This window comes from Eumetopias jubatus, unplaced genomic scaffold (assembly GCF_037043125.1).
Source record: "Eumetopias jubatus isolate StellerSeaLion01/CBP00866 unplaced genomic scaffold, mEumJub1_p1.0 scaffold_10, whole genome shotgun sequence".
NCBI classification, from domain to species: domain Eukaryota; kingdom Metazoa; phylum Chordata; class Mammalia; order Carnivora; family Otariidae; genus Eumetopias; species Eumetopias jubatus.
In genome coordinates this window covers 97,815,546-97,839,742 of record NW_028274816.1, presented here as the reverse complement: position 1 = coordinate 97,839,742, position 24,197 = coordinate 97,815,546, and the positions used below count along the sequence as shown (strand labels likewise).

Genomic DNA, 24,197 nt, shown 5'->3' with positions numbered 1-24,197 from the left:
ACCACATCGCCATTTTCAGTGATAACAGGACAAGTGGGAAGCATATCACCCTCCTTCCATGTGTTGATGGCAGCACTTTTCTCCCATTTATATTAAAGAGCTCAAACCAGTGATTTCCAAACCTGGCTCAAGAACGACCTGGGAGTTTTTTGTTTTCTGAAAACAAGTCCCAGGCCCAACTTTAGAACAACCAAATCAGAATCTCTAGGAAACAGGTGTCAGGAACCCAGTATTTTCTCAAGCTCCCCAGGAAACTTGGGTGGTTAGCCAAGTTTGGAAAACACTAGTTAAATGAACCAAAGTTGGCAAGAGACTAATAATTCTATCTGAGCCTCTGGCTCACTGTTTAACAATGACCAAGTGTCACTGGTACTGACCTTCCTGGAAAGAGGAACGATGCTGTTGGGTCGAACAAGCCTTCGTTTCTTACAGCTCAGCACAGGACGTGTTCGGGCTGCCACACAGGTGCCATCAGTTGATGAAGAAACTAGATTGAGTCGTTGCTTTTTTTGTAACTGTTCTTCAGCATCAGAGATGTCACCTGGAATGTGGTCTGCCAAGATAGGCTGAAGACTATACAAGGGGAAGGAAGAATATTCACTTCTCAGAAGACAAGGAAACAAAGCCTCTAATACCGGTTCAACCTCCTGTGCTTATAGATGTTCACAGACACAAACAAGTATTCTAGAGCAGATGCATGTCACTTCTTAATATAAGTGTGTGTGCAGTGTCTGTGCTTATTTTTAAGACTCCTGGTTGGCATTAACATCATGTCTGAAAAGTGCAAGTCAGTAAGTGATAAACTCAGGTTCTAAGTGATTAAGTTCTCTTCTACAACAGAAACACCAAGAAAATGAAGAAAATTGCAACTGGTAAGAAAATAATCTTGAAAATGTTAATGAGCTGCCTAAGAATCAGTTCTTCTGTAAAATTCGACTTTTAGGGATGGGTACACATTGTTCACTTGTAGAGGGATTCCTTCAACTTTCATAAATACAGATTTACAAACACAGCCTTTAGGGATCTAATCCATCCTAAAGTAAAAGAGTTTATGTAAACACTTCTCAAGAATTCTACCAAGACCAGGACCAACTAGAACGACTCACAAAAGTAGGACCTATTATTTTTTCTCCATTGTGAGTTAAGTTTAGGCTACAGTAAGTAAAAGGGAACTACACTAAGCATGCTAATTAATGTATACTTGCTACAGTAAGCATGCACAATACTATTAAGCAATAAGGCTTCTGTCTTTAAACCAGGGTTAGTCCTGGCTATGGATAACTAAGAGCCCCAAATTCATCTTTTACAAGCCTACTGCACCATAGGAAGTAGAAGACACAAAACTTACGTGTTAATAACTCCATTGACAGGTCTCAATGCTCCACATGATTTGGTAGACAATGACTCTGAAGGATGACCAGAGGCACCATGGTTTTCCAGTGGCTGAGAAACGGATTCGATCTAAAGGAGAAAGATAAAAATACATGATAACATTTAACCAATAGCATCCAGACTGAAAAGTGGCACCATTTCATTATTTAAATGAAACACCTCCAATTTCAGACAACTAACCTGCAAAACCAAATATGTATGACTGAGAAAAAAAAAAAAAACAAAAAAAAAACTAAGAGAACTGGCTTTTGCTTTGGGGTGAAGAAGATAAGGAAACAAAATATTCAACAGACTAATATTAAGTGCTTACTGATGGGGAAATGCTTTAATGATTCCATGGAACAGAAGCTTAGCAAAATAATTACGTGGTAACAAGAGTCTTCAAGGGTCAAGAGGATACACAGGTTCAGTATCAAGGCAACTAAGAGAGAATGTAAACGTAGTTAATACCTGCTTAACTTGACAGTGTATGCTGGAACCCTCTTTCTAGAAAACCATACTTTGTGTAAATATATATGCATATACTAAAATAGAAAAAAGTTAATAAAAGTGAATAACTAATTACCTGATGCTATCAGTTAGTAACTACTGTCTCTGGACTACACAAATCAAATACATGCTTAGGACATAAGCTGAAAAAAAGGGAGGTGGTAAAGAATCTGGAAAAGTTTGAATCCGACTATTTCAAAACAAATTATGTATTCATTAGGCTCAAAAGGGACAGGCAGAGCCATGAGATGTCAATCATGTGGAGTCTCTGAGTTACACTCAATAAAGCCACAGATACACCACTTATCCCTCCATTCTGGTGTTGCTGGAATACCACAGAAAGGCAGTGGGTCTTTGTCTCCTTACAACTCAAAATGACTTAGGGTGTGCTTAAGTTCTCCTCTCTGTAAATGCTACCAGTCCATATCAAAGCCAGTATTTTGAGGCTGAAATTCTCTTTTTTAGTATTATTTAATTTCTTTTAGATCTTTATACCCCTGGGGGAGAAAACACCAAAGAATCTGCAGAACAGAGCAGTTGTAGGCAAGTATCAAGAAAGGACAACAGAGGGGAACCTGGTGGCTCAGTCACTGAGCGTCTGCCCTCGGCTCAGGTCGTGGTCCTAGGGTCCTGGGATCCAGCCCCGCATCGGGCTCCCTGCTCAGCGGAGAGCCTGCTTCTCCCTTTCCCACTCCTCCTGCTTGTGTTCCCTTTCTCACTGTCTCTCTCTCTCATATAAATAAATAAAATCTTTTAAAAAAAAAAAAGGCAAGAAAGGACGATAGAGGGGAGCCCGAGTGGCTCAGTCGGTTGAGTGTCTGCCTTTGGCTTGGGTCATGATCCTGGGGTCCTGGGATCGAGCCCCATGTCACACTCTCTGCTCAGTGGGGAGACTGCTTCTCTCCCTCCTACTCCCCCTGCTTGTGTTCTCTCTCTCTCCTTCTCTGTCAAATGAGTAAATAAAATCTTTAAAAAGAAGAAAAGGACAATAGACTGGAAAGCTAACTAAAATGTTTTCACACAAATTAACCAAAAAGCTAGATCAAAGTATACAAGCAGAAAAGACATAAACCAACTACAATGAGTGAACACTGAGAAATGTTCTTAGAGATAGCCTGTACAGGTACTAAATTACCACATAAATCCTGATCAGACCAGTCAATGATGCCAAAATCATGGCAAATTTGGCACACATACTCATTGCCTTAAACACTACACGAATTTCCTCTTGGAAAGTAAAGTGGTGTTAAGTGGCAAGACTTACAAAGATGTTCATATCACTCAATCCTAAAAATTTATCTTAAAGAAATAACCCAAGAAACACATTTCCCAAAAATCTTATATACAAAGCTGATCACTGCAATGGTATCTATCAATAATCTCAATGCTCAACATCTGAGGCACAATTATAAATTGTAGCACAGCATATTAGAGTATTAAAAATAATCACAAAAGACATTTCTTCTTCCTTTATACCAAAAGAATATTTAAAGGTAAAAAAAAAAGTCTTTTATGTAGAAATGATTTTGGAAAAAGATTAAATTCAAAATGTTTTTAATACAACTGTGATGACTATAAATGTACATACACAGACAATGACAGGACAAAAATAGTGTCAGAGACAAATTTTTTTAGATAATATTTTTACATTAAAAAAACCCAGGAAATCCCAAATATCCTCCTGAATGCTAAGATTTACTATTCAGGGGGAACCTCAAAAAACCCAAACATTACGGTATGAGAAAGTACTAGATAATCAGAGGATTTAATATTCAGGTTGGCATTAACTAGCAGATGTGTGACTCCAGGGATGTTACAGCTTTCCTAAGATTACAGAAGTTCTGGTTTAGATGAAGAAGTTTCCTTTCAACATGAAATTTTGGTGACTATGAACTTTTTGCTGGTATAGCGATCTTAAGAATTTCAATTTTACATTCCCTTAAAATAAAAGCATTCAACATTACATTATGGCAGAGATATGATCTATATATCTACATGTTTTATAAGATGTCACTTACAAGTAACAGGTTGAATCCACATTTTTTTTTTTAGATTTTATTTATTTATATATTCACGAGAGACAGAGAGAGAGAGGTAGGCAGAGGGAGAAGCAGGCTCCCAAGGAGCAGGGAGCCCAATGCGGGACTCAATCCCAGGACCCTGGGATCATGACCTGAGCCGAAGGCAGACACTTAACGACTGAGCCACCCAGGCGCCCTGAATCCACATTTGATTAAAGTTTATTTTGTAGGGATTATGGGAAAATTAACTGTAAGGACGCCTATCAAAACAAAATGTTGCTGCCATTCTTTAACAAAATCTTATTTCAGAAAAACTTACGTACAGAAAGTCTGAAGAAAAAGCACAGAACATCAGAAATCTCACGACCTACAGATAACTACTGGTAAATCCTATCCTGTTTATGCCTACAGATATATAGATATATATATATTTAAATGCCATTAATATTCAACGTGAATTTTCCTGATTTTCTTAGAGGAACTTAAAATTTTCCTGGGGGCAATTCAGGCCCCCAAATTAAAACTGAAGGCAACAGGGAAAACATTATTTAGCACAGAAATGTTTGTCAAAGATAAAACAGCACACAACAAGCAATCAAGAGCATGAACCTCAGAGGGAATGTGCCTAGCTTCTAGTCCCAACCATACAAGGAAGCACTCGATAACCAGAGGACCGTGGGATATCCTATAATCACACTGAGATCTAAAAGCAGGGCACTGGGGCAGTTAGGTTCATCACCCATTCTCAAATGTAAAGAGCTTAAAACAGTAGCCTCAATCCTCCAACAGTGTTCCATGTGGAAAAAGAAAAACACAACTCACAACACAATTTTACTTAAAGATACTTAAATGCATTCACAGTTAAGAAAAAGCAAACACTCCCTTATCCTGCGGTCCAAAAGGGTGCAAAAAGAGAGAGGGCAGAGATACATTAATAAACACTTCACAAATGTTATACCCACATACTAACTTAAGCTTGATCATCACTATTGCAGTGGTTTACATCATTGGTATTTTCAGGAAACTAATACATGACTCAGATATGGTCTTCCAATGGGAAACTGTAAAAAGGATCAAAGACTCTAAGGCTCTCCTATCCAGAAAGCAGGACTTACTACTGAGCTTCTCTTGAACTGTATGTGGTATTCAGATACACTCTGAGGGCACGTGCATCCCACAGCCAGAAAGAAAGGAGTAGAACAGCTGAAGAGGTAGAGAATTTCTCTTAATTCCCCTTTCCCCAAAAGCAGAGTCAGGGGATTACCTTTTGGGGTGATCTTAGAGTTAAAAGTAGCAAGGAGGGTTACTGAAGTGATTTCTTCCCTGACTGAAGGGGCTAGATATATGGAAGAAAATAACACAGCATTAAGATTCAAATTTGTTATACATATAAAGCAGACATCTGTCTGATTCATCACTACTCCCTTTTGGCCAAACCACTAAGTATGACCAAGAGCCTTTAAAGAAAAGTTAGGCTGAATTAAGGTCTAAAGGGGTAGCTTTTCTTGGGGTCTAAGAATCCATGCCCACTCAACTTACTCTGCCAAATAGGAGAGGAAGTAAAAGGATAAATATCAAAGGCACACACTTAAAAACATAACCTGCACAACATATGTGTATCTTTAATTCAATTAATGCCACGTCATAGCTGCTTGAAATACCAATTTTTTTAAGTGCAACACATTTGTTCAGAAAACTTAAACAGTTCCATTTTGCTTACTGGTTTTTGGACCAACGTCATCAAAAAGGAAAGAAAAAGCTAACTAGAGAAGTCAACTTTTATTCTTGGTTCAAAATAAATTACTCTTTGGCTTTATATCACTTATTTCATGTTTCAAGCTCATCTCAATAATATTCAACATAGTCTTGCTTAAAATCACCAAAATATTACTGGCCAATAAACAGTATACCAGTCATTTCCATGAACTAGCACTATGGCCAGGAAATTGTGCTAAATTTAGAGAGTGGAACCTTCTGAAAATTCCACTTCCATCAAGTTACTTACCTAAGTTCACATTTCTGCACATATAAAATGGAACTATATGTGCGCCTCACTTTCCTATGTCTCTATGTTGAGGTTAAAAGAAAATCTATACAGGGGCACTTGGGTGGCTCAGTTAAGCAACAGACTCTTGGTTTCAGCTCAGGTCATGATCTCGGGTTTGTGGGATCGAAGCCCATGTTGGGTTCCACGTTCATCAGGGAGTCTGCTTCTCTCCCTCTGTCCCTCCCACTCCTGTACACTCTCTCTCTCTCTAATAGATAAACCTTTAAAAAAAACTATATAATTATGCAAAAGTAATTTTGAGTTTTTTAAATACGTATGTATGCATGTGATCGCTACACTCAACATGGGGCTCGAACTCATGACCCTGAGATCAAGAGTCGCATGTTCCTCTGACTGGAGCCAGCTAAGCACCCCTGAAATATTTACGTTGAAAAATTTCAATCAGCAGGATGCCGTTACATGCAAGTCCAAAGGCTACTGCACCTAAGATTTATATTTACCAACACCATTGAAAATACACATCAAGAATCTAGAGAAATATAGTAACTGCTAAAAACAGTCCTAAATTCTTGTTCAACTTATTATCCACATCCCTATTTTAATAGTCCTAACTAGTCTTTTTTTTTTCTTTTTAATATGGTAAATCAAATATTCCTCAGCCAGTATCTATCACTCTACTCTCTATCTCAAAACCCTTGTTGGGCCAATACACTATTCACTGCCCCTGGTGACTGCAAAACTTCAGGAAAAAAAAAAAAGTTGTTCCTACTTAACCAATGGTTGAAGATTATAGCTTGGACTGTTTAAAAAGAAAAAGCAAGAGCTTACATTTTTAGCATGCCTTTCTTCTGAGAAAGCATTTATCCTCTGACTTGTTATCACCATCACTCCACAAAGTAAGGAAAGGGTAAAAGAAATGAGGCTTGTTTTACAAATAGAAACAAACACATATAGTGAAGTCATCTGTCAAAAGCCACAGAAGCAACATTTTGTTAAACAAATCTCAATTTCAAATCTAGACCTTTAAAAAATATTTACCCAGTAATTACGTTTCCTGGAAGAAAAAAGGGGATATAAGAAAATGTACATGTCACTTGCTCATTTGGGCAAAAGAAATACAGGAAAGCCAATCCAAAAACTAATGAAAATGGCCCCCTATAGAAGGCTGGAACATGAGGGAAAGAAGGGGAAATAGAGAAGATGGAATGATGGTTTTGTGTGTAGCTCTGACTCTTAGAAATGTAGTAATGCTTCACATACTCAAAAATAATAATAAAGGGGCGCCTGGGTGGTTCAGTCGGTTAAGCACCTGCCTTCAGCTAAGGTCGTGATCCCTGGGTTGTGGGACCGAGCCCCATGTTGGGCACCCTGCTCAGCGGGGAGTCTGCCTCCCCCCCCCCACGCTTGTTCTCTCTCAAATACATAAAATCTTAATATATACCCATCTGCATACATATATGTACGTATATGTATGCTTTAGCAACATGTTTCCCAGCTTTGTCTGTTGAGAAGTCCTAGAAGCAATGACACCACGCAGCAATGAGCACAACTAGTATCCAGATCTTGGTTTCTGAACCCAATAAAAGGAACCAGGGCTGGAGCAGGTAAAATACAAGATGAGCTTGGAACATCTTTTGGTGCCTAAAAGTGAATACTAACATAGGGGAACACGTTGAAAAGACACAGGAGCCAAGATGAAAGAGGCCAAATACCAAAAAGTTGTCTCAACAAGTGGATCAACTGAATGAATAATAACAGTAACAGATTATAATACATAAAATAAATATCCATGAATCCATTCTGATACAAACTGAATGACTGAATAAATACATAAGTAAATGAGAGAGAAAAGACAGCTCTTTCTAATAGAATTCCAACAGATATAGAAAATAGAAAATCATTCAGTAAACACCACAGTAAAAATTGTTGCAGGCAAAACCCACTAGTAGATGATAAAATTGTGGATTAAAGTATAATGAGCAACAGAATATTACATGTATGAGACAGACATTCATTACAAAGGGGAAAATACTAACTTGACAGTGGGGAGGGCTGGCAGGCACCGCCTTTAAGCAAGGCCAAGAAGCTATCACCACCAACATCACGTCTCCCCAGTATGGTGCACTTAGAAGGGCAGAGTACACTTCTGTGGTATTACTGTGATAAATGCATAACCTCTAATAATGATAAAACATCAAGCGCCTCCAACTGGGAAGAACATCATACAAAATAACAGACCAGTATTTTGTATTAAGGCCGTGAAAGACAACAAAGAGGAAGAACCACCACAGATTGGAAGGGATTTAAAGAGATAGGACAACTAAATGCAGTGTGGGATTTTGGAACCCCCCCCCCAAAAAAAACATCAGTGAGAAAATGAGTGAAATTTGAATACAATCTGAATAGTACTGTATCAATGTTAATTCCCAGTTTTGATCACTGTACAATGATTATGCAAGTTAACCACACTATAGGAAGCCACGTGAAGGGTACGTGGGGACTCCCACGTGCTACTTTTATAACTTTTCGGTAAGTTTAAAATCATTTTTTAAAAAATGAAGAAAAGTTTACCCAGCATTATTGAGTAAAGCAAATTTCACTCATACACAAATCTAGTATCAGACTACAGCTTCCTGTCACCTTACAGGATGAAATACATAAACTCATTAAGATAAATACAAAATCCTTTATGAATTGGCCCAATCATCCAACACTCCATCAAAGAAAAGTATTTGTAGTTCCTCTACAACACCGGGCTCTCTCAAGCCTTTCATATTATACATGCAGTACCCTCCCTGTCGGAACTCATTCTCAATCTTCAGCAAGTCCACAAGGACTCAGCACAAGTACATCCTTCTCTATTACACTACCTTTCCTGACCTCCCTTAGAAGTGAGAACTCTTCCCCTCTTTATTCCCCCGTTATGTGCCTGTTTTAAGACTATGAAGCTCTCAAGGGAAGATACCTGGTTTTGCCAATAGGTGTTTCCTAGGCACACAGCACAGTCTGGAACAATAAGCTTTTACCAAATGTTCATTATGGACCAAATGCTGTTAAAAGCATATTATACTTCTTCAATAATTACCAACCATTCTAAAGAGGTATAGAAACAGAGCCACTCTTACCTATGACCCTTGAGGGCTGATGTGTCATGGAAATTCATACAGACTTTCACAAAGTCATACATTGTATGCACTGGGTTAAGTGCTTCAAAATCAAATACAAATCCAAACCCAAAGAATGCAAACACCAAGAGTGAATTGTAATGTAAACTATGGACCTTGGGTGGCTGTGATATGCCAATGTAGGCTCATCAGTTGCAACAAATGCACCACTTTAGTGGGGGATGTTGACCATGGGGGAGGCTACCCAAGGCAGGAGTGCCATACCAGGAAGGGGGTATATGAGAAATCTCTATCTTCTGCTCAATTTTGCCATCAACCTTAAACTGCTTCCCCCAAAATAGTCTTAATTATTTTTTTAAAAAATCAAATACATTAATATTTCTGCTTCAAAAGGTATGGATAATTAAAAATATAAAGTCTTAACAAATATCACTTCAGGTCAAATTCTGCCACCAAATGAGCTTGATGCAACTTAGGAAAACCACTTTTGGTTCTCATAGATCTTTGGAGTTTGGAAATGCAGATAACAGAGTAGGGACTTGCATTATTAATCCTACTTTGCACAAGAAGGTATGGGAAGTGTGGGGGGAAAGTAGTGTTCTACACATGTCAAACAGGCCAAGGTGGTTGGCAGTGTTGTCTGGATCTTTTATTTTCTCATTTTTTGTTTAGTAATTCTATGAATTACTGAGTTAGGAGTGTATGTATTTGAAGCATCCACCTTTATGACTATTCTGCCTCCTTGATGAAATGACCCCACTTATGAATGTAAAATGTCCTTCTTTATCTCTGGTAATCCTGTCTTGAAAGTTACTTTGCTAATATTAATACACCCACAGCAGCTTTTCAAAGCTTACTGTCCGTTAAGTACACCTTCCCGCCCTTTTATTCCCCCAGATCTGAGCTTCCAACTGTTACTATTCACCTGCAACCTAAAGAAAGTTCTTTAACATTTCTTTCAGAGCAGATATTCTGCCAACAGATTCCTCTCAACTTTCCTTTACCTAAAAAGGACTTTATTTCACCTTTATTTTTTTAAAAAGATTTTTATTTATTTATTTGAAAGACAGCGAAAGAGGGAGAGAAAGCACAGAGGGAGAGGGGAAGCAGGCTCCCCGCTGAGCAGAAGCCCGATTGGGGGCTCGATCCCAGGACCCTGGGATCACGACCCCAGCAGAAGGCAGACGCTTAACCTACTGAGCCACCCAGGCGCCCTATTTCACCTTTATTTTTTAAAGAATTTCTTTTCGCCATGTATAGAATGTTGAGGGGCAAATCCAACCCCCCCCATTTTAATGATCTCACCCCATCACTGTCTGTCCTCCATTGTTTCTGAAAAGAAGTCACCTATCCTTATCAATATTCACTTACATGGAATGCATCTTTTTTCCCCTCTGGCTACCTGCGAGATTTTCTTCATCTTTCATTCTCACCATGTTATCTTTTTCCTGCTTACTATTTTCCGAGTTTCTTCAATCTGTAAAATTATCTTTTTCATTCACATATCCAGTCATTATTTCCTTTAACCCCACCCCTCCCCACCAGTACCACTCAATCTCTCCTCCTTCTGGAACTCTAAGTATACATATTCACTGTTCCCCTAGGATTATGTTCATTTCTGAGCAGTTCTATGTTCAGTCTATTTTTTGGCTGGTTAATTTCCACTGATCTGTTATGTGCCCTAACCCTTTTTAAAGATTTTATTTATTTGAGAGAGTGAGAGAACACATGCACAGGGGAAGGAGCAGAGGGAGAGGGTCAAGCAGACCGTGTGCTGAGCATGGAGCCCGATGTGGGGCTCAATCTCACGACCCTGAGTTCATGACCTGAGCCAAAATCAAGAGACAGATGCTTAACCGAATGAGCCACCCAGGTGCTCCATGAGCCTTTCTCTTCTCTAAAGTTTTCAACCTGCTGCTTAGTATACCAGTACACTTTTTATTCAGATATTGTACTTTTCAATTCTCCAATTTGTGTTCCACAAGTTCCATGTGATTCTTTTTTTTAGTTTTCACCTCTATGCTGAGATTCCCCCATGTTTACTATCTTTTACTCTAAATCTTCAAACATATTTTATTAGATGCTTTTCAATTTTTTTTTTAAGATTTTATTTATTTGAGAGAGAGAATGAGAGAAAGAGAGCATGAAAAGGGGGAGGGTCAGAGGGAGAAGCAGACTCCCCGCTGAGCAGGGAGCCCGATGTGGGACTCGATCCGGGACTCCAGGATCATGACCTGAGCCGAAGGCAGTCACTTAACCAACTGAGCTACCCAGGCGCCCTAGATGCTTTTAAACTCTTATTTCCTAATTCCAATCTGAGCCATTTCAGGATCAGTTTTTACTATTTTTTTTTTTCTCATGACTAAGGAAGACGTTTTTCTGTTTATTGCTAGGTCTAATAAATTGTTATTGTGTAATATATTGTATATGATACTGAACTCTGGATTCAATGAATTTTCCCAGAAGCATGTTAACTTTTGCTCTAGTAGGCAAATTTCTAGTTCTATTTGGTTAGAAACCAAATGAATCTTGATTTTGTATAACATGTATAACATGTTTCATGCAGAAACATATTAGAGTCTATTTTGGGTTTTTCCTTAATCCTATGGCGAGTCCCTTAGTCCTGGGAAAGTCTTTAAATCCTAAAGCATGAGCCTTCCTTAGTTTCAATGTAAGGCCCAGGCCCAAGGTATTTACCAAGTCATGGTAGAATTCAAACTCCAAAATTCTGTGTTTACTGCAGTGGGCAGTGATTACATTCTCTGCTCAGCTCTTTCAGCCTACCAACTGTGGCTTTCTACTAGGTTCTATCAAAACTCACTGAACTTGTGAAGTTCAGGGGCTCGATTAGCTGAAGGATCTGAGAGGGATTTAAACAGATTGTGGGACTAAGCCCTCCACCCCCATGACTCCCTCTTTGCCACTATTCCCTCCCTCAATTTCTAGCTACTTAGCAGCGGTGACCTCCAACCTCTGACAATATGAAAACCAATGAGATTGTGGCTCTCTAGTTGAGTTCTAAAAACCCTGTACCAAAGGGACTAAGGAGGCCCTCATCTCTGAATGTGTTTTCTGTCTGAAATTTTGACTTTCTCTGGTAATTTTTAAATGCATTATTCCTACCTAGTAATAGGCATAAGGTTCCAAGTTAGCTCTTTTCACTCGTTAATTCTTAGTTGGGGAAAAGGGGACTACTATTTATTCAGGAGAGGGATAAGGGAGGAGAAGAAGGAAAGGACATGTTTTAGAACATGGGAGAACAGCACCCAACAGCTTTATACACTTCCTCTTTCCAGGAACACAGCCTTTTTGTTCAGAAGGTTTTTTTATTTCATATCAGAATTTATTAGTGCAGCAGTTGACTTTATCAGCACCTGCAAAGCCCTTAGTTTCTCTCCTCCACCTACTCTTACCTTTCAAACTGCCTTTGAGTTAGAAGTCAGACTGAAGTAAGTTTTTTTTTTTAAAAGGGGATTTTTCTAGAAGTTTCTCTCTTCTTCTCCCCTACTACTCTGTGGTATAAAAACAAAACCCACTCCATCTCAGGAAATATTTCCTGCTTGTCTCCATGATTCTAAAAAGGCTCACCCATGTATCCAGTCTCTAAAATAATTCAGTTTCTGCAATATCTGTACTGTGCTCATAACCAAAGCAGATATATATTAGTTCAGTCAAGAAACACTCATTCAGTTTGTAAATAAGGCAAAAAGATGATTATGTGTCCTCTCGGTATAAACACTTGAACATCATCTAAACAAGCCCGCCTAGGGTCATATAACTCTCATTAAATTACTTAACTTTGTTTTACTTACTACTTATACCTGATTAGGGCTCAGATGCCTCAAGTTGGATGTTAATTTTTAGAACACTGAGGAGTTAAAACTGATCTGTGTTTAGTTGAAAACCTGACTCCAAAGGTAATGGCTTTATTATTCTTATAGGATATTATAAGTTTTGGAGGCTACTGAGTGTAATCGCACTCCAGCACTCATTATTACCACCTTAATCAGTAATTCACCATGTATTTCTTTGAAAATTGTGTTTAACTTCTTGAAACTGTATCTTGATAGTTTTAAAAAAAATCCTCTGGCTTCTTTGGTGAGTTTCAGAAATGAAAATACAAAAATGAACGACACAACACAGCACAACAAAACACACACCTCTGACATAATTATTCTTAAACCACAAGTCTTGAAATGTTTTTTGAAAGGAAGGAGTAAAAAGGGGGGGGCAATAAATACTTCCATTTTAGAAAAAAATTAATAAGCAAAATAGAAATGAAATATAGGGTGGTTAAATGTGAGTATGAAAATTTACAGCTGCCCCTGTCAAATGTGACTTAAGATTTTTTAAAGCAAAATTGAAGACAAGGTATAAAAAGAAGCTGGATAACAAAAAGGCAAAATTAAAGATTACCCTAAGAGCTACAAATATAATTCGAAGTAAGCCAACTGTATTTGAGCAACCAAAACTATTACATAAAACAAAGGTGAACAGTCCAGTCCCTACAATATATTACAAACCAAGAACTTTAAAAAGTCTTCCTACAGTGAAAACCTGCTTGGCAGTTGACATATCAGGTACAACGAAGATGATCTTGACATTCAAGAATCACATGATCTAACACTAAACATACACATGCAAGTGAATGGTGGGTAGGAAAAGAGACAAGTCCCGAAGGGGTGCACGCACATGCACACATGTCAACATGTGTAAATACAACAATGAGAATCAGAACACAATGAGAGACTGTCATGTCCTATCCTTCACGAGCACTGAGGTGAGAAAACCCTGACTACAAGAGATTGTCCAAACATTTTTGGAATTCCTAAATACACAAATATATAAATGTCTTTACAAAACTCACTCCCAATCATGTATGCCTCAAATCTCATGTTTCCTGTACATCATACCACCAAGCACCAGCTGCCCTTCCAACCTTACCCATGTTTTCTCTCAGACTTGTAACAATTTTTTTCTTGGCTAGAGCAATCACTAAAACAGTTTCACAAATCATTTGTAAAAAATAATTCTACAGATAGCATATAATGAGTCCACACTGTGGACTTGAATACTCGCAAAATCTGGCATTCTACTCTTTAATTTATTTAAAACCATTTTCCAGTTAAGAACCATTAATCTCTTAATGTCTTCACATTTATCCCTGGCTTTAAGTTCTCTCATTAGGAAAGTTAGTTTCCACCATATCACATGAATTTCTGCTTAAAATGATAATAACAAAGGATAACAAGCTTTGTTGATTTGCAGATGAAAGAGACGAGCTGGTTTAATGCAGGATTTAAAGACCCAGCAACTCTAGCCTCCCAAACCAACCACAGTCGTGGGACTCTGGAATTTCTAATGAATGACTTCAGAAATGCTAATATTCATAAAAGCCAATGAGCTTCGGGGGAAAAAAGTGAAACAAATTTAAAAAAGTGCTCTTGGGATTCAGAAGTTAAAGAAATTAACTGGGTTTTGAGAGAAACAGAAAAAGAAGGAATCATGGAAGAGGAAGATGTGGACTAGGCTTTAAGGATACAGAAAATTAGAGAAAATGACAGCTTTACTCTCATTACAGAATTAAAGGGGGTAACTCAGAGAGAGCTCTTTCAACATCTTTGTGATGTCCAACCTCTAGTCCAACCTTTTCATTTCGTAGTGTCCCAGAAATGCCATCAGAGCCACAAGGTCTCCTGATTCTCAGTAATACTCCCCACTGCCACACTTGCTCTGGCTGTGTCGTCCTGAGTTAGGAGCTGCTTTTTAAGATCAAGGTCAATGACACAGCTGCAGGAGGGGCCCTGTGCCGCTCTATTCAGGAATTCAAGCCTTGAAATGCCGAAGGTGATAAAAGGGGATATAGTCCCTTCCTTCAGCCAATGCCAGGATCCTTGTTACAGAGAATAAACTGTGTACTGATGCAAACCCCAGAATTCTCACTCATTTCCCCCCTTTTCTGTCTTTTATACTTACCAATTTATCATTCCCATGATCTGTCTTCATTTCAGAACTAAGTGGAAGGAATAAGTCTGTTGTTGTATGCTCTGGGGGAGGTGCCTCCCCGAGAACTATCAAACCCTGCAAGACAGAGAGAGAAGCAGCATAAGGGAGTGGTATCCTAAGTCACAAATTTAATTTATGAGTTAATATCACAAGAGTTAGGGGCAGGGGACTGGTTTACCAAAGCCCTTTTCCCTTTTCCTATGGTTCTGAAACAAAAACACACACTACCAGCAGCTTTGCTTTCCCAAGAGTTATTTCAATATAAAGCCTAGCAGTAGCAAGGAGTAATAAGGCCCAAGTCAGACCCAAGCTTCCCCCTTTTCCCATTTGAATGCTGTGACCTACATAAGCTTGTTACCTTCAGCATCTTTTAATCTGGAATCTTGAGCCGAGTATTGTACTTTATACTGTTTTTAATGCAATTTTTCTAGGTAACTTGATCACAGATGTGGCTTAAAGATTACCTTAAATGCTACAAATGTAAATGTTAAGTGCTACAAATGTAAATGTCAAGTGCTACAAATATAAATGACAAGCCAAAGGTATTAGAGCAACCAAAACAACTACATGAAACAAAGGTGGAACAACAGTGCAGTCCCTACAATATATTACAAACCAAGAACTTAAAACCGTTCCAAAGGCACCTGTTTCTCATAAGCATAAATAACACTCCAGGTTAGGTTCCTGCTTCACAACCTCAAAATCAGATCTTACATTCATCCCAGGAAATAAAAAATGTAAAAAAAGAAACTTCAAACGGCTCCACAAATCCTATCCAGGCAGCAAGGGCCCAGCTTGGTAAAGACAGAAGTGAGCTTACAGTGTAAAACAAACAAAAAGCCACGACTCTCACCATGAACTCAAACAGAGGTAACCAAAACCAAGTTTTGACACTGTATAACAGAAAGGCTGGGATGAAAGTAACCTGGGCTTTGTGTCTTTGGTTCTCCTCTGATCTAGAAAATAAGGAGATCTGAATGGTAAGACTCTCTTAAAGGTAATTTTGTATTAGAATCACCTGGGGAAACTTACCAAGCTATACCTGTCCAGCTTCAACATCAACTCTACTCTGAGTCCCTGGGGTTAGGGCATACCATTTGACATTTTTTAAAAAGCTCCACTGCTAAGTTCTAAGGCAAGCTCTAAATTGAAACATACTAGACTTGATTAGTCTTGACTCAGCATCAGAATCCCCCAGGGAACACCCTAAAATATGGATTTCAGGACCTAAAGATTCTGACTGTATCAATTTGAGCTCCCTAGACATTATGACACAGACTTTTTTTTTTTTTTAATGACACAGACACCAGATGATCCATTCCTAGGGTCCTTTCTAACTCAAAAATCTCTATGAAATAGGGGATTCAAAGAGACGAAATGGGGGAGTGGGGGACTGGTATTAAGAAAAAACAATGGCATTCTACCTGATCCCCCCCCCCCAAAATGAAGGAAAAAAAAGTGTTACAACACCCCCCCACCCCCAAGCAAGAGAAACAACACTTACATATCCTGGAGTAAGACCACGACTAGCCTATGTAGAAAATGACGTGGTAACTCCTCAGAAAGGGAGGGAAAGACCATTAAGAAACGTTTGCCCTAGCCTTCAAAATGAAGTTTATCTGGCTAAAAGAACTGCTGAAAAATATTTTCTTCCCTCAATCACAGCATAAAACAGACTTGATAAACTTTACCATGTCAAAGTAAAAACTATTAACAAAAACGAGTTGTCTTGCACACTATTCCCTTCTTAAAATAATGCATTCAACATCTTCCCTGTTTAAGAGCCCTGGTTACAGTTATACCGGTCTCATGATCTCCTAGAAAATGTCTGCATGTATATGAGGTTGTTGCCACTGAGAGGAGGGTTATTACAATACAGTTACTAGGTAAATAAATGCAATTAAAGGTTACAATACTAGCTGCTCTTATGTCCTTTTCTTCATATTGATTCTGCCCTTTAAAAATATGTATATCCAAAACGTCATTCATCCTTTGAAAGAGCTTGTCAAATCCAAGTCCCATCTCCTTCCAAGAAAATGTCCCTGGTTAACTGAGCCCTACTTGTTTTATCTACATTATCAGAGTTCCTAAAGCATCCGGATTATGTCCCACATTCTGTGTATTTGAATCTCATTTCCAGAGCAGAATCTTGGGCCAATTTATTTACTACTGCCTTAATTTATTTATTAACTAATGTTAAGCCCCTTAAATACTTAGACATAATACAAAGACATTTGAATCCCCCATATTCCCTAGCAGAATCATACACTAAGAAAGGAAATGTGTGACAATTGTTTTTTGAGTTTTAGGTTAAAAATTTTTTTTTCCTTGAACAAGAATATTAAGTTTATATTAATTACAGCCAGAGCCTAAATAATCCAATTACCAGGTATAAAGTTACTCCCTCAATTTTTTTAGGTGAGAAGGTAAGTCAGGATATAAGAGCCACTATTTTCCGGAGAGCACTTTTTCCTTAAACCACTGAATAATTTCTTAAAATAAACACCTCTCTGAAAGACAACAAGGACACTCTCCTGAGACTTATAAATAAGACCTGGTAGGGACCACTTATTCCCTATCATTTTATAGACCCAGAGAGGATGGAGGTTGAAGATCATGTCAACAGGCCAATCCATGGCAGAACTAGGGCTAAAGACTGGATCAAACTACTCTTGTTCTTTCATTCATTCAAATCAAGCCATCAATTATCCATTTATTGACTTTTTTTTAGGGTCTGGGGACACAGGAAAGGAGAGACATACCCTTCTACCCTGTATCCCCATCCAAACCCATCCCTGAAAGTGCTTACATTCCAATACTGGGGAAGACAGATAATAAACAATATGAGTAAATAAATTTTATGTAGTACATTAGAAGGTGTAAAATGCTAAAGAAGGACAGTGTGAGGATTAAGTGGGAGTGGTAATCTCAGGGCTATTACTGCACTCTAAAATAGACAGCAAACTCACAGAGGCCAAGATACAAAGACTGGGAGAGTCTCCCCATCCTTCAACACCGCTCAATTCAAAACCAGGATCATGCCCAGGCCCCCAGGCCTAGAAAACTCCTACATAAGGATCCAAGAAATTGGGATGGGTCATAGTTGCATGTTGTCATAATATATCTTATAAATTATTTCTCTGTGGAAACACAAAGCTGTCCTACAGAAGTCAAAAAAAAAAAAAAAAAAAAAAGAAGAAAACAGTATGAACCAAAATTGAAAAAGGAAGAATTGGTAGAAGGAATTATGCTAAGCCTAATTACAAAACAGGGCAAAAGAAAGCAAGCAAAAAAGAACAGAAAAAAACTTCAGTTGTAGACTTAACTGCTTCTATTTCACCAATTTCATATAATATATGGAGTCAAAGATTAAAAAAAAAAATCACCTCTTAATTTATAATACAGAATTAAGATTAATTTCACATACCCCCCACCCCCATCTTAAGATAAATCAGTTATCTCACTGCAGATCAGTTCCCCAGGAACCGTCCTGGGTTACCTAGATAAGACATAGCTGTCCACAATGCCTTATAGGGTTATAAGGTATAACCCTGTAAGATGGGAATGTCACTTTTGAAGACAAAGGTGTATTTCTAGGCTTCTGCTATTCCATTCAGCTCCTTTTCTATCCAGAAACTTCAATGCTCTTCCGCCTCTCATTCCCAATAATATGTCCATCCTTAGTTAGCAACTGCTGTGTAATTTCACAGATCAGTCAGAAGAGATAAAAGAAAAAGGGTATGTTTTGTATTAGACATGGATGTTGAAGACTGTGTGTCCTTTAGCAACAGAACCCATTTGGTCCCTGTGCTTTCCCCCTCAGTTTTATTTGGCAGGTATGAAATCTCAAAAAAAAAAAAAAAAAAAAAAAAAAAAAAGGCTCAAGACATATAATGAAGACAAAAGAACAGCAGAGTGTTAGAAAATGCTTTGGAGTCAGATAAATAGCTGTGAGTTCAAATTTAGCTCTGCCTCTTACAAACTTGTAAGCTGTAAGATTTGCTCTGCGCATTAAACAACACACATGAACATACCTATCTATGTATATACTCCAGGTACATACACTGTTTTCCTTTATCATTCTATAAGGCAAGGGAACATCTTTAAAAAAAAGGCTTACTGAACATGAAAATTAAAATAGTAAGGAGCAGTGTACAGAGGAGCTCCTAAACACTGTATCCTTTCTCCAAAAAGCAACAGGAATCATTACTCCCAAAAGAAACTCTCAAGATTCTCTCAACCTGGAAGTTAATACTTAATTTCTGACAGAAAAGAAACTGGTAATCAACTAGTGGTAGTTCTCAAATACTTTTTTTTTGTGGAATATGTCACTTTAAAAAAATTAATGTTAACATGCTAGAGAGTAAATCCTTAAAAAGAAAAAGAAAGCTTCACCCTCTAATTCCCCAACCTAAGACAAATTATAACTCTACAGTTGATCACTAAACCTAGATTCATGTCATGAAAAGGCCTGTACTACCCAGGCAATCCTAACAAATCTTGGAGCAGGATAGGAAATGGGAACATCAATCCACTTTACCAAAACACAGGCAGTTAAAAATTTTAATAACTCAAAAAGTAGGCAAGCTCTTGGAAGCAACTAACTTGAGCAACAGTCAAATGCTTGTACCTCAGCTCTGCACTCACATGTTTACTTGGCCATGAGCAAACTGCTTACCTCTCTGACCTTCCAGTGGTTTACCTTTACATTTGTAAGTAATAGTAAAACGCTTAGCACAGTGCTCGGCACACAGTAAATGCTCAAACACTTCTATTATTATAGTGATATGAGACCAAATGCACGTTAATTTACCTTCGGGGTAAATTTTATTGCTTACATGTTATACAGGCTTGAACAGTATCTGTCTAAAATTTATGTAACCTAAAACCTATAAATGTATCCTTATTTGGAATTAGGGTCTTTGCAGATATAACTGGGTTAAAATGAGCCCTACTGTGGGCCCTAAATCCCAATATGACTCGTGTTCTTTTAGGAGGGAAATGTTGGCACAGACACACAGAGACAAGATGCCCAAGTGAGGACAGAGGCAGAAACTGGAATGATGCTTTAAACAGAGGAACACCAAGGACTACCAGCAACCACTAGAAGCTTAGAAGAAGCAAGGAAAGATTCTTCCCTAGAATCTTCAAAGGGAGTGTGGCCTTCCCTATACCTTGATTTTAGAATTCCAGCCTCCAGAAGATAAATTTCTGTTGTTTTAAGCTTACCACCCAATTTGTGCTGTTATGGCAGCCCCAAGAAACTAATACATTTGTTTTAAACGGACATTGTATAAATATAAATAAAGCTGTCAGTTTTCAACATATTACTTGTTAGGATTATCATTCAACTTTTACTCTTCCTATCACAATTTTGTAACAGACATTTTGTATTCAGACTGCAGACCAAGAAAATATATTGTAATCTTGAATGTCTTATTTTACAGACCATGAAAATGGAGACTCAGAAAGGTTCAGTGACTTTTCTTCCCAAGCTTATACAGCTATATGGTAGCAAAGACAGGACTAGAACAAAAGATTATCAACCCCAAGCCTGGCATTTCTTTAATACATTATGTTCTGAATAATAAGACTCTTAAAGAGTCAATATATGCACAAAACTCCAGAATAACCACTTTCCAGATATTTAGAAATATCTAAGACTTTTTTGAAAGTTTCCTAAAACTGCTGTCATTATTGCTCACTTATGAGCTAAAGAATAAAACAGGAACCAAAAGTGAATTAAGAATATCTTCTCCGGGGTCCTGGCTGGCTCAGTCAGTGGAGAATGTGACTCTTGATCTCTGGGTTGTGAGTTCGAGCCCCGAATGGGTGTAGAGATTACTTAAAAATTAAGATCTTAGGAGGAAAAAAGTCACACACAGCTAGTGAGACTGTAAACTAATAAGGCTGTTGCCAAAATACTTCTGTGAAGTATGCATCAAGAACATAAAAGTATCCATGATATGACTTAGCTAAAGATGTTTATTATGGTATGCTTTATAATTTTAATAAAGGGCATAATTAAAGTAGTTGCCAAAAAAGGCAATAGAATATAGCCAACAAAATGTTTTCCCCAAAAAACAACTAGAAGAGCACTCCAGTGGAATTTTTGGAGTAAAAGCTTAGATGACATATACGGGAGCCTGCAGAACTTTAAACTCTCATCATTTTATTGTCAGTTGGTCATCCTTTATCTTTTGGCCTACTAATTAATTTAATGCATAGAGTCCACACAGTACAGCAATTCTCTGAAGACTGTGACCAGCACTAAGGCAGGACAAAAAAGTGTTGCAACACTTATTTTTTAAAAAAAATTCTTTAAGAATGTAAGCTCCACAAAAGTAGGATTCTTATTTAACCACTGACCCTTCTAAAGTGAACAATGCCTGGTACACAGTAGGCACTCACCTATTTGCTAAATGGATGTCTTTTCCATGTACATTTATCCCTCAGTCAAACCCAAACTGAGAAAGGGACTCTTTTCTAAGCTGATTTTTAAGAAGAAAAATTACCACAGTGTCACTATCAAAGATAAAAAAAGTTCTAAGGTAAGAACCAGGACTCTGCAGATGAGAGGACACAGAAAAACCAAAATCCCAAACACCCATGTCTAATTTCACTGAACAGTCTTTCAGGAAAAATCCTATTTTTCCTTAAGAAAGGGAAGCTTAGTGGTAAAATAGAAATGCATCTAAGTAGAAAACGCAAGATGATATCCTCAGTCATCATTGCTTTTCCATAAATATAACAAATAATGAGTTACATCAATGGCTTATATTATATAGTCCCTTCTTATGTCTCCTATTAGCCCAAATATAGGAACTGTTTTGTTCTAAACACATGTTCAATTTAACATTATATTCTAATAGTGTTGTCTGCACTATTCTAAACAACATCAGGCCCTTAAACAAATTAAACCACTATATCAGATCATATTAAACCCTTCTCTTTGACACAGTTAAGAGTCATGGAGGGACTGGGAAAAAAGGATAATGGTAATTTTTAGCTGGGCTGAAAAAGACCAGACATTTATCTCTTACCTTATTAGCACGTATCTGTTTGTAAATATCTGTTTGCTGCCGAATTCGATATTCCAAGTCAGAAACATGAGCCTGAAGCCAGTTCCAGCGGCTGACAATAGCTGCTCGGTCTGCAGCCCATCTCCATTCTGACCTGCGTCTCCTAAAAGGAAATAAACTGAGTGAAATTCAAGAGTAGAAGCAACATTTATACGCAGTGGGAATGGGAGGATTTTAACATCTAAAGGCCCTTATGTCGCCCACTCTACTGCCAAGAAAAATCCAAGACTTTATGTATATATGTATGTATGTCAATCACAGGACACACATGGACGAAATTTCACATATAGATACTTCCCAAATTAACTAGCTGAAACTGCCTTCTAGTATCCTGATACTGTGGCAATTTCAGAGGAGACACAGAAATATTCTCAGAAGACAGAAATTTCTCAGGAGATGGAGAAGTATTTTCTACTTTTACATAAGACATATATAAACAATAAAGATTATCTACACAGAAAATCCAAAAGACATCACAAATTATTAAAGCAAAGAATTCAGCAAAACTGTAAAGACTGGCATACAAAAACTAAAAGTGTGCCAATAAGTAGAAAATATTCATTTTTATAAAAAGCATGATTCACAACACCAACTAATGCTAACATGATACATACAAGATCTTTAGAGAAATAATAAAATCTGAAAACATAAAGACCTATAAAAATGATACAATTTTTTTTTTAAGATGGCAATTTTCACATGCGTATAAATTCAAATAAGTTCTAATCAAATTCCCTACAGGGTTTTTAATGGAAGCAGATGAAAAGATCCAAAAATTCACACGGAAACAAAGACGAACAGTAGAGAATTCTAAAGAAAATATGATGGAAACTTCCTGGCATTACAGACTTACTGTAAAGCCATGACAATTAAAGCAATCTAGAAAGATAAAAAGACCAGTGAGACAAAATACAAGGCCCCAAAACTTAGAACTGGATATATAAAAGGGATGACATCCATTATCAGTGGGGAAAGATTGAACTATTCAATGAATAGTACTGAAATGGTCAGTTCTTTACAAAGAAAAAAGTAAAATTAGTTCCCTTCCTCATTATATAATTCCGTAATTTTGGAATTCCTAAATCTGAAAAGCCAAACTGAAAGAAAAGTATCTTTGGAAGGATTCCTTAAATAAGACAACAAAAAACATTTTAGCTAAATTTCAACATACAACAAAAGACTTAATAAAGTTAAAGGCAAGCTGCTGTTCGGTAGAAGATTAAATATCAGAATACAGAACAGAACTCCAACAAGGTGAAAAAACGGACAATCTAATAAAAAATAAATAGACAATTCATGTAAGAGAAATCCAAATGGTCAATAAATACATAAAAATACGCCCTACCTTGTTAGATTTTTGGTTAAAATATTAGTATCAGGTCAAATATTAGGAAGCTATTTCAAACCCAGACTGGAAAAACCAAGTTTTGGTAAGATGTGGAGAACAGCAATTCATACACTGCCGGTAATAAAACCTGGCATGTCTGCTTCTGAAAGGTAATTTCAAAACACTTGGCTAGAGAGAAAAATGTGAATACCCAACCATCATGAATTTCTATTTCTAAGAACACCTGCACATCTGCATGAAGAAACAGATTCACTGCAGTAGAGTTTGTAATAGCTAAAAGTTACAATCTAATTTGCTAAAATAGGGAAATAAACTAAGAAATAAGTTGTTTGAGATAACACAGTAGTAGTAGAATTTAATGCACTACTGCTTATTAATAGTTATTATAATATGTATCAACATGACTAAATCTCAACAATATGGAATGGAAAAATTGTAAGAAAACTAAAAAAGAATAAACATACAGTAAGGACTGTTACCAATAGATAAATAGTAAATGTATAAAAACATGCATAGAACTGATATTCAACAAAGTCAGGATCGGGGTCCTCATCACCCTGGGAAGGGGAATGAAGATGTTGGATTTTAGCTCTATTTAATAATGAAATGTGTGATTTCTCTTTAAAAACAAAAGTCTGGGGTGCCTGGACAGCTCAGTTGGTGGAGCACGTGACTTCTGATCTTGGGGTGGTGAGTTCAAGCCCCATGTTGGGCACAGAGATTACT

General features: G+C 37.5%; 1 protein-coding gene across 3 annotated transcripts in view; it reads right to left on the bottom strand.

Annotated features, from left to right (window-relative positions):
* The window catches only part of KANSL1 (KAT8 regulatory NSL complex subunit 1), a 180,240-nt gene that overhangs the window by 30,138 nt on the left and 125,905 nt on the right, over positions 1-24,197 (bottom strand). For all 3 annotated transcript variants that reach the window (XM_028087410.2, XM_028087411.2, XM_028087409.2), the window contains 4 exons: positions 22,085-22,226; positions 15,012-15,116; positions 1,349-1,461; positions 378-573 (listed from right to left, as the gene is read on the bottom strand). In XM_028087410.2, coding sequence (XP_027943211.1) covers positions 378-573; positions 1,349-1,461; positions 15,012-15,116; positions 22,085-22,226 — 556 coding nt within the window. The remainder of the gene's footprint in view (positions 1-377; positions 574-1,348; positions 1,462-15,011; positions 15,117-22,084; positions 22,227-24,197) is intronic.